This window comes from Choloepus didactylus, chromosome 14, assembly GCF_015220235.1.
Source record: "Choloepus didactylus isolate mChoDid1 chromosome 14, mChoDid1.pri, whole genome shotgun sequence".
NCBI classification, from domain to species: domain Eukaryota; kingdom Metazoa; phylum Chordata; class Mammalia; order Pilosa; family Megalonychidae; genus Choloepus; species Choloepus didactylus.
The window spans coordinates 50,727,396-50,738,557 of NC_051320.1; the positions used below are offsets into that span (position 1 = coordinate 50,727,396).

The 11,162-nt window shown below is 35.4% G+C and overlaps 2 protein-coding genes across 8 annotated transcripts in view; one reads left to right on the forward strand and one right to left on the reverse strand.

The window, feature by feature from the left end:
- PLEKHF2 (pleckstrin homology and FYVE domain containing 2) overlaps nucleotides 1-4,821 on the forward strand; it is a 28,066-nt gene extending 23,245 nt beyond the window's left edge. For 5 of the 7 annotated variants that reach the window (XM_037802530.1, XM_037802535.1, XM_037802534.1 and 2 more), the window contains one exon: nucleotides 2,161-4,821. In XM_037802530.1, the coding sequence (XP_037658458.1) occupies nucleotides 2,175-2,924 (750 nt within the window). In that variant the 5' untranslated portion in view covers nucleotides 2,161-2,174 and the 3' untranslated portion in view covers nucleotides 2,925-4,821. Of the gene's footprint in view, nucleotides 1-788; nucleotides 808-1,826; nucleotides 1,969-2,160 lie in introns of those variants that run through there. The other 2 variants (XM_037802532.1, XM_037802529.1) reach the window with 2 other exon arrangements.
- Nucleotides 4,822-5,938: 1,117 nt separating this feature from the next.
- LOC119508749 (non-histone chromosomal protein HMG-14-like) lies at nucleotides 5,939-6,205 on the reverse strand. The gene has a single exon (XM_037802536.1). The coding sequence runs from the start codon at nucleotides 6,203-6,205 to the stop codon at nucleotides 5,939-5,941; it is 267 nt and encodes an 88-aa protein (XP_037658464.1).
- Between the last annotated feature and the right edge of the window lie 4,957 nt (nucleotides 6,206-11,162).

An 11,162-nucleotide genomic window follows, 5' to 3' on the forward strand; every position in this document is an offset into this window, starting at 1 on the left:
TCTGCAGTGTGGAGGGTGCCTATTTCCCTATACCCTCACTAGCTCTCCATTTCAGGAAATTTTTTTTAATCCGATAGGTTAAAAATATCCTGATATTTTTAATGATCATTTCTTTAATTATGAATGAGGTTTAGCCTCTTTTCATGTTTATTAGCTGTTTTCATTTCCTCTTCTGTAGTGTGTGTGTGCATAGGACAGTAGACTTTTAATTGGCTGGCAGATTAGTCCTAATTAGAAAGAGAAACCATTTCAGTTAAGAGCCAGGCATCATCATATTGTTAGCTGGGCACAACTTTGAGGCCTGCTAGAGCCTACCCTTGTGGAGGACAAAAGAGCTCTTTAAGGATCCAAGACTGAGGGAGAGACAGAATTCAAGAATAATCAGAATTGGAGTGTCCTTTTAGAATGCAGGCCAAGAAGGGTGACACTCTTATCAATTTGTAAGTTGAATACTAGAACTTAGACTGTACTGTTAGTCTTTAAACTTTAAATATTCTCCTTCTCAAACCCTGTTCCTCTTTAATGTGACTTAGTTGAGTAGTATAGTAATCTGGGTTAGTAGTTCTGAAATAGGACACAACTCTTGGGATTAAGGGAAGTCAATATTGGATCCATAGATTAAATCTTTGATTGTTAAGATTAGATTAATATAGTTTTTTTCCTGCACATTGTTAAAATGTTCTTGTCAATGTTTTTGAGCACTGTTGCTATGCCAGGCATTGTGCCTTTTTCAGCGTTGGATATCAGATGATATCTGCCTTTTAGGTTCCACTGCAGCCTGTGGAGGAGATAGATTTCAATCCTTTGGTAAGAGTGAAGCTAGAAGATACACTGAATTTGGAGAGCAAAGAGAATTCCCATATTAATGGCAATTTAAGGAAGTCTACCTGGAGGAGATGGGATAACCTGAACTGAGTCTTGAATAATGAGTAAGAGTTAGCTGGCAGTAGTAACTAGCAAAGGAAGTAACAGTATGAGAGAAGTCATGGGTGAAATAAGTGGACTGCAAGTCATAGACTACAAGTTTGAGGTGAGGAGTTACTTAGGAGGGTAGGAGATAAACAAGAACCAAGTGAAGAGGGGCCTTTAATGCCACGCTAAAGATCATTTATTTATAGGTTAAGGGGAGACAGTTTGAACAATGGCAGGATCAGATTTGCATTTTTAGAGATTAATGCCTGAAGATTGATTTAGGAGGCAAGAATGAAGGCAAGGAGACATGTAGGGAGACTTTTCCAGTAATCCAGGTAGGAAGATTAAGGCCTTATTACCTCAATGGCTTGCTGGAAAAATGGTAGTCATTTCCCTAGTTTATATAACTAAATATTTGACCCTCTGTTTTTTCACAGTCTCACTGAGATTAAATTTCATGGAACTGGATTTGTTATTTTTCAGAGATGACTGTTACTCATTATCTAACTGTTTGTTTTCTTTTATGTCTCTAAGAAGTTTATACTTTTATAAATACCTGTTTAGCTGTTATAGTGCTATATGGAAATGGTTAATAAGAGTTTTGATGGTTGTAAAAGTGGGAGGTGTCAGCCCTTTTGGTGTACTTAGTGATTATCTTAGAAAGTGTGGTGGTTTATACCCCAGAAAAACATGTTCTGAAACTTAATCCATTCCTGTGGGTATGAACCCATTATAAACAGGACCTTTTTGGTGATTTCATTTAACATATGGCCCACCTCAGTTAGAATGGGTCTTAATCCTATTACTGGAGTCCTTTATAAGAGAATGAAATAGAGAGAGAGAGAGAGAAAGAGAGAGAGAGGAAGTAAGAAGCTGAAGTTCAACAGAACCCAGGAGGGAACTGAGAGGCCAAGAAAGGCTGCCATGTACATTGCCATGTGACAGAGGAGCCAGGGACCAAGGATCACCAGCAGCCAGCCCCAGAATGCCAGTCTTCAGGAAGAAAGCATTGCCCAGATGACACCTTGATTTGGACTGACTTTTAGCCTCAAATTTGTGAGTTTATGAATTCTCAATGTTTAAGCTGACCCATTGCATGGTATTTGCAGCCAAGGAAACTAAAACAGGGAGAAGGAATTTTGTCTTTGTGTAAAAGTAATGATTTGTTAGATTAAATCTGGGTTATGTAACTTCTATGAATTTATAACATCCATGTGCTAATTTTGTTTTGTTTTTTTTTTTTTTAAGGTTGTTAGCAAAAGATGGTGGATCGTTTGGCAAACAGTGAAGCAAACACTAGACGTATAAATATAGTGGAAAACTGTTTTGGAGCGGCTGGTCAACCCTTAACCATTCCTGGAAGGGTTCTTATTGGAGAAGGAGTATTGACTAAACTGTGCAGAAAAAAGCCCAAAGCAAGGCAGTTTTTCTTATTTAATGATATTCTTGTATATGGCAATATTGTCATCCAGAAGAAAAAATATAACAAACAACATATTATTCCCCTGGAAAATGTCACTATTGATTCTATCAAAGATGAGGGAGACTTAAGAAATGGATGGCTTATCAAGACACCAACTAAATCATTTGCAGTTTATGCTGCCACTGCCACTGAGAAATCAGAATGGATGAATCACATAAATAAATGTGTTACTGATTTACTCTCCAAAAGTGGGAAGACACCCAGTAATGAACATGCTGCTGTCTGGGTTCCTGACTCTGAAGCAACTGTATGTATGCGTTGTCAGAAAGCAAAATTTACACCTGTTAATCGTCGTCACCATTGCCGCAAATGTGGTTTTGTTGTCTGTGGGCCCTGCTCAGAAAAGAGATTTCTTCTTCCCAGCCAGTCCTCCAAGCCTGTGAGAATTTGTGACTTCTGCTATGACTTGCTTTCTACTGGGGACATGGCTGCCTGCCAGCCTAACAGATCAGACTCTTACAGCCAATCATTGAAGCCTCCTTTAAATGATGTATCCGACGATGACGATGATGATGATAGCAGTGACTAAGGACACATTTTGAAATATTTAATTGGGTATGACTGTCTGAGAAATCTACTTTGAGGGAAATGTAAAATTCTGAGCTCTCTCTCAATTTCGCTCTAGCCATGAATTTGCCTGAGAAATTTTTAACCTATGTGCCTCAATATATTCTATAGAAAGTAGGTCCTCCTGCCTCCTCCCACCCCCACTCTTCTACAGGGATAGACTATTGCAAATATATCAGATAAATTTTTGTTTTCTTATTCTTGTTTATTTCTAGATTATTTTCTTGGAAGATTGGGATAAGATGTTTATTTAACAGATTGTGTACTACATTGTTGTTTTTGTTTGTTATATGGAAAAACTAAAAGCAAAGAATGGTGAAAAAAGGAGTACAGTGTGGTTAATTAATAGTATTAGCTTTTTTCCTAACCATCTTATCTTATAGTTAAGACACCAGTAACAAAAATACATGATTTGGGAATACTTTGTTTGGCTTATTCATATACCAGATGGTGCCTTATAATAATAGCACTGTTACATGAAATAAGCCCCTACCTTTTCACTTTCTTGTTTGTTCACAAAATATGTTGGTGCTCTTCATGCTGATAAAATGAGTGTTTATGAATGGTTGTAATTAAGAAATACTTCTCATGTGACAGCTACAAATAACCAAATTTAGAGATATCTTCATTCTATAAGAATAAATATTTTTCCATAAAACAATTGTTTATATTTTTCACATTTTATAGGTACCAAATTATAATTGTCGAATATATATATTTTAAATTAATAATAGGTTGCCGTTCTTAGGAATTCAGTTTGAAATTTATCAGATAATTTTGAAATGTCATATTGTATTAGCTTCTAATTTTAGTGAAAATTTTTTAGATATAAATTCACCTGCTTTAACATTATTTCTGCAGTGAAAAATCTTCCTATAAAACCCTTGAAAATAAACAGTCTCTTAAAAAAAAAAAGAATTCCATGATAGAACACAGGATAGATATACTTAGGTTTGAAGATTTGGAAGAAATAATGTGTAAGAATGGTAAAGGTAGAAAATGTCTTTAGACCCTTAAGTTTGACTAGATTTCAGTTTGTGGAAGTTTTGTCTATTTCAGTGTGAAACTGTCTTGAATTTACAAATATAGTGTTATATTTTATAAAGTTTTGTAAAGTCCCAAACAATATTTCTATTTTTGTAAAACGATAATGTTTAATCTGTTTCTGAAATCTTTTTGTAATCTATGGAAATAGAGTAGCAATTGGTATTTCTAAATTGTGGATTTTGTTGAATCAGTTTAGATTGCTTTTGAGGAGTGGTAAGTTTTCACTCTGCTTTTGAGACAGCCGTTAGGTTGAAAGTATATTTATCACAGAAAACTTGATGCATTGTGCGCTACTCTCTCTGTTTGTATGCTGCAAAAAACTCCAGTCTTTAAAGCACAAAAAAATCAGTTCAAAATTTTTAAAATTCTTGATTCTTTTTAAAAAATCTTTAATTCTGGAAATATTGCAAATGTGAGTCTGACTCAGTAACTTGGGATGAAGGATTGATTCTTTGGTGTCTTATTGTTTGATTAAGGCGCTAATTTTACTTTACTGTTTAATTTTGAAAGCGTTTGAGATATGCAGATCTCCCTGTAGGAAGTGTGAAAGAAAGGCACAGCAGGGATAGTTTTTAATTGTTGGGTTTTTTTTTGTTATTTGAAAATATCAGATGGACTTTTGTTTCTAAGCAATATATATATATAATCCATCAACATCTGAAAAGGACCATGAAGCCTGAGAAGTGCTAATAGAGACTTGCTGATGCATAGGAACCCAGCAAATTCAGGAATCAAGGGAAGTATTCTGAGATAACTTTGCATTGTTGACCTCTATTGACTCTGTTTTTACAATAAAAATATTTTACAACTTACCTTTTGTTCTCTGCATATTGTGACTTGAAGAATTTTTTTTCCTTGGTTAAGTAATAAAAGTGTTATGCATCTTTTGCCTCATGATTCGCAGCTATGAGTGCCTGTTGTGTGCCAGGCATTGTTTTAAGAACTAGAGGTAGAACAGAGAACAGTTCACTCCTTTTCATGGAATTTTTGTGCAAATAGGATCCAAGGTATTTTCCAGGATTTTTTCTGGAATTTTTAAAGCTTTCATAAATCTTGGTTATATATAAACCTGAGATTATTTTGATGCTGATTTCTCATGCCTTTGCTGCTTTTTTTTGCTTTCATAATTGAGATTTTATTGGTTCTGGGATGAGTACACAGACATTATGAACGATTTGTACGAAATTAATGTATGTAACAAAAATCTAAACAACCATATACTTACAATTCTTTTCTAAAGTTATTCCAGTGACTTTCCAGCTTAAAATTTGGAGGCAAGTTTTCCCTAAGAGGATATCAAGTACCAGTGTATTCAAGTGTTGATAAGCTATTACATCATAAGTCCCACTAATTCACAATTTAATATCATATACACTACCTACTCACATTCAATCTTTCACAGCATATAACAAAGTTATTAGGAAAACTGGACAACCACAACCAAGGATGTTACAGAGTACACACAGTTATGACAGGGAGAGCCAAGATCAGGAAGCAGTTTTAAGAAATAATTCTAAAAAACATGGAAATAGAAGTGATTAAAAATGTTCAAGACATATTACATGGAAGACTTTGACTACAAATCATCATTTAGTGTGCATTGTATTATAGGGTGTGAAAACTGCCACCCCCACCCTATGGAATGTTAAAGTTGACAACCAAGGCAGTCAGAATCTCCCATAATTCAATATCCCACTATTTTCTGGTTGTATCCCACTATTTTCTGGTTAAACAAAAAGCATTTACACTTAAAAAATGGGATGAGGTGAGATTTCAATCTCCTTAAAAATGTTCTAGAGCTATTAAAAAACTTGCATTTACAAAATAGTTGATGAAACTATTCCTCTGGATTGTACAAGAAAGAGAAACGGATCACTGGTAAGACATGGTGTACGAGAGTAATCAGACTTGGCTGTTTTCTCTCCTGCTTCATGAGAGACTGGACTCTTCATTTTTAGTTTCTGTATTTTCTGCAGGTAAATCTTTAGTTTCTTGGTTAGCCATTTTGGGCTGTTTTCCCTTTGCTCCTCTTTTCCTTTTTGGTTGCACTTTTTTGTCTGAAGACTTATCCTTTCCTGCTGCCTTTTTTGGCTTCGTTTCCACTTTCACAGGAGCAGGCTTAGCTGACAGCCTTGCTGTCCTCCTCTTGGGCTCCTCCCCTGTGCCTTCTGCCAAGCCGACCTTCCTCTTGGGCATCTTGGCAACGGAGTGGTGCTTGCCAGTGCTGTCTTCACAAAGCTGGGCTGCTGGGCCTCTGCCACTCCTTTCATGCCTTTACTCTTGGATGAAACTTACTTGGACTACACTGGACCCCAGTGCATTAACCAAACTGGTAATTTGGAATAAGGGAAGCAAGCTTCTGTAAACACAAAAGAAAAATATTAGACTGAATACGCCTTAGAATACAAATTCATATCTTCGGATCAAGTGCATAAAATGGCCATAGTTAATAAAAATTTGTTTTTATATTCACGGTACCTTATTGCCAAAATTCTTATAAGTAGGTAGTAATAAATTGTATACCTTATGATTCTTGAAAGGTCACAATACTTGATCTGTAATCCCCTTTTTCTCATGTTAATTCTGTTCTCAAATAGATGATGTGGCTTTAATCAATGTAGTAATAATTTACGTATCCACATGTATTAGGTTTTACAAGATAAATAAAAACTAATACATCTAGAATGAAAACAAGAAACTGTTTATTGGTTGTAATTTTTAAAGTCCTTCCTTATAGGCTAACAATTATTAAGCATGTATTATATCAGGCTCTATAGTATTGGTGTTAATATTTCAAACTTTTTAAAAGTACACTTCTACAAGGCTTATGAATGGCATTCCCCTGAATATCAAAACAGTAAATTTCTTAAAAATTACTCACACTTAGCATCTGAACTCATTGAAATTATTTTACACATATATACTTAATATATCAATTATATTAAGCAAAATTTTAAACTATGTAACAGTATGTGTGTGCCTGTATGTGTCCACTCTAATGTGCTAGTTGTAAAACAAAGAATTGGCAGCAGTAAGAATCACTTGGCTTGATAACACTATCATTGTAATTTATCAATAACAGGACTTCAGTCAAACAAGATGGAGGCCTACAATGGTCCCAGGTGCTATTCCCCCGTAGAATCTGAACAACTAGCAAATAATGGCAGAGCTGTTATCTTCCTCCAAACTCCAGAAAACAAGTTAAACGGTTGCAGTACCTGGGTGACTACTGAATCAAGAAAATGCAGCTATAAAATCAGAAGAAGCTGGTGGTTTGCTTGCTGATGCCCCCTCCCCCACCTTCCCTGATATGGTGTTGAGTCATCTTGTGCTCCCATTGTGGGTCCCTGACCCAAGGGGAGCAGAGTAACCGCTATATGTACAAAATGTTACTTGTATGTTGGTGCCATTATATTGGTTGGTAGGCTAAACAACTGAACCAGAAAACTAATCTCTGGCTCACCCTTCTAGAATTTCACCTACAGGCAGAAGCAGCTTGCAAACAGCTAAAACAGAGGAAGAAGCAGGTCAGAGTGACCTGGGCCAAAGGATTATTACTTTAAGACATATAATAGGACACCAATTGGTGGGGAGGAGTATGTCTATTTCATAGGGAGTGGAGGGGGCATTCGAATTCCTGTAAACAAGGAAATCTCTATGGCCAAGCCCAGAACAAGATGCTGGCTCAGAAAAGATGGAGAGGACTCTCCACTTAGATTTTGTCTTAGGCTGACTATAATAAAGAGAGCTAAAACTGAAGGAGAGGACCAGCCAACACCAAGCCAATTTGCTAAAACTGTGAGAGGTGTTTTTTTCATTGGTTGGTTTGATTTTGTTAGGTCCTGACACTCAAGGAAATCTCTGTCATATTACATAAGGAACAGACAGCTCAGGGACAAAATCCCAGAATTAACACATTAAAATATTAAGATGTACAACAAAAGATTACAAGACAAAAGAAACAGTAAACGATGAGCCATCCAAAGGAACAAGAAAAAAATACAGAAACCATCAACAAAGAAGATCAGACTTTGGACATACCAGAAAAAGCCTTCAAAAACAATCTTCAGTTTGCTCAAAGAGATAAAGGAACACGTGGAGAAAGAAGGGGTTTCAGGAAAATGATGCATGAGCAATGTGAGAATCTTGATAAGGTGATAGAAATTTCAAAAGGGAACCATGCAGAAATAATGGAGTTGAAAAACACTAACTGAAATGAAAAATTCCCTAGAGGATTTCACCAGGGGATGGAGCTGGCATAAGAAAGAATCAGTGAACTAGAAGACAGTTGAAATGATGAGGCTGAGGAGTGGAAAGAAAAAAGATGAAAAAAATTGAGAGCCTTAGAAACCTGTGGGACACCATCAAGCTTACCAAGATGCATGTTACTGGAGTTCTAAAAGGAAGAGAGAGAAAGAGGCAGAAGGAATATTCAAATAATGGCTGAAAACATCCTGAATTTAATAAAAGATGGGAGTTTAACACACGTAAGCCCAGCAAACCCCAAACAAGATAAACTCAGAGAACCATGCTCAGACATCAAGAGTTTAATATCTGGCGAGATTGTCTTTCAAAATTAGAAGAAGACATTTCCAGATAAACAAAAGCTGAGTAATATCACAAGTCCTGCCCTGCAAGCAATGCTAAGGGGAGTTCTTCAAACTGAAAGGAAAAGACGCTAGACAGTGTTCGAAGTGGTATAAAGAAATAAAGACCTCTACTAAAGATAAGCATATGGGTGATTAAAAATGCAGTGCTATTTTACTTTTTGGTCTGTAATTTCACTCTTTATCTCTTACAGGTTATAAAATGGAAATGCATAAAAGCAATGAAGTCTATGGTTTTGGACATACAATGTACAGAGATATAACGAGTACAACAAAAATTTGGGGGACAGGGGTATAGGAATAGTGTTTGTGTATGCTATTGGAGTTAAGTTGGTATCAGATCAAACATGATTGTTATAGATTGTGATGTTAAATATAAGTCCATGGTAACCACGAAGAAAATATCTGAAAAAATATACACAGAAAGAAATGAGAAGGAACTCAAAATGATACACTGCAAAAAAAAAAATCAGATAAATATGAAAGTAGGCATTAATGGAAGAATTGAGGGTCAAAAAAGGTACAAGACTTATAAAGACCAATAGCAAGATGGCAGAATAAAGTCCTACTTTATCAGTAGTTGCTTAGTTGCTTTAAATGTAAATGTATTAAAATCTCTAGGCAGAGATTCTTAGATGAAATCTCTATGAAAAAAGCATGGCCCAACTAAATGCTGTTTACTAGAAACCGTTAATTCTAAGACACAAATAGATTGAAAGTGAAAGGATGGGAAAAAATATGCCATTCAACTAGTAACCCAAAGAGAGTTGGGGTATCTATAGTAATATCAGATGAAATAGACTTTAGGTCAAAAATTGTTACAAGGGACAAAGAAGGTCACTATATATTGATAAAGGGGTCAGTTTAACAACAGACGTAACAAAAATAAATAGTCACCTAATGGCAATAATAGAATCATCAAATAATAGAGTAATAGAGCATCTAGATAGAAGATCAATAAGAAAATAAAAGACTTGAATGATATAAAATGACTAGACCTAACAGACATATGTAGAATACTTCACCCCAAAGAAGCAGATACACATTCTTCTATAGCACGTGTCATGCTCCACAATAGATCACATTACATCATAAAACAAGTCTCAACAAATTTAAAAATATTAAAATCATACAATGTTTCTTCTCTGACCACAATGGAGTGAAGCTAGAAATGAATAACAGGGAGATCTGGAAAATTGTCAGATATTTGGAAATTAAACAACACATTCTTAAACAACTGATGTGTCAAAGAAGAAATCAAGAAAAATTAGGAAATATCTTGAGGTGAATGAAAACAAAACCACAACATAGCAAAGTATATGGGATGCAGCAAAGGCATACTGACACGGTAATTTATAGCTCTATGTGCTTACATTAAAAAAAGAAAGAAGATCTCATTCAGTAACCTAAACTCACACTGGAGGAACTAGAACAAGAAGAGGAAACAACCCTAAATGAACAAAAGGATGGACATAACAGATTAGAGTGGAAATAAGTGAAATAAAGATGAGAAAAAACAAGAGAATAAACAAAACCAAAAGTTGGTTCTTTGAAAAGATCAGTAAAATCAAGAAAATTTTAGCTAGACTGACCAAAACAACCAACCAACCATCCAAACCAAACCAAACCAAACAAACAAAACAAAACAAAACAAAAAAACAGAGGATGCACAGAACTAAAATCAGAAATAAAAGCAGGACATTATTACTACCCCTACAGAAATAGAATTATAAAAGGATACTGTGAACAACTGTATGGCAACAAATCAGAAAACCTCGGTGAAATGGATGAATTCATGGAAACACACAAACTACCTACACTGACTCAAGAAGAAATAGAATATCTCAACAAAACAATAACTAGTAAAAAGATCGAATCAGTTATCAAAAACCTCCCAACAAAGAAAAGCCCAGGACCAGATGGCTTAGGTGAATTTTACCAAATATTCCAAGAAGAATTAACATCAGTCCTTCCCAAAGTCTTCAAAAAAATTGAAGAGCAGGGAACATTACCTAATTCATTCTATGAGACTATCACCCTCATACCAAAGCCAGATAAAGATACCACAAGAAAAGAAAATTACAGACTAATATCCTTATGAATATAGATGCAAAATCTTCAATAAACTACTAGTAAACTAAATCCAACAGCACATTTAAAGAATTATATGTCATAATCAAGTGGGATTTATTCCTGGCGTGCCAGGGTGGTTCAACATAAGAAAATCAATTAATGTAATACACCATATTAACAGAATGAAGGGGGGAAAAAAAAACACATGATCACCTCAATTGAAAAAATGCAGTTGACAAAATCTAGCCCTCCTTGATAACACTAAGAAAACTGGGAATACAAAGGAACTTCCTAAACTCAATGGTGAAAGGCTGAAAGCTTTTCCTCTAGCATCAGAAACAAGACAGAGATGCCCACTGTCGCCACTGTTACTCAGTGTTATACTGGAAGTTCTAGCCAGCGCAATTAGGCAAAAAGAAAGAAAGAAAGAAAGAAAAGCATCCAAATTGGAAAGGAAGAGGTAATACTTTTCC

Bases quoted from the DNA above. Each gene is read 5' to 3' on its own strand.
- LOC119508749 (XM_037802536.1), bottom strand. From the start codon at position 6,205: ATGCCCAAGAGGAAGGTCGGCTTGGCAGAAGGCACAGGGGAGGAGCCC.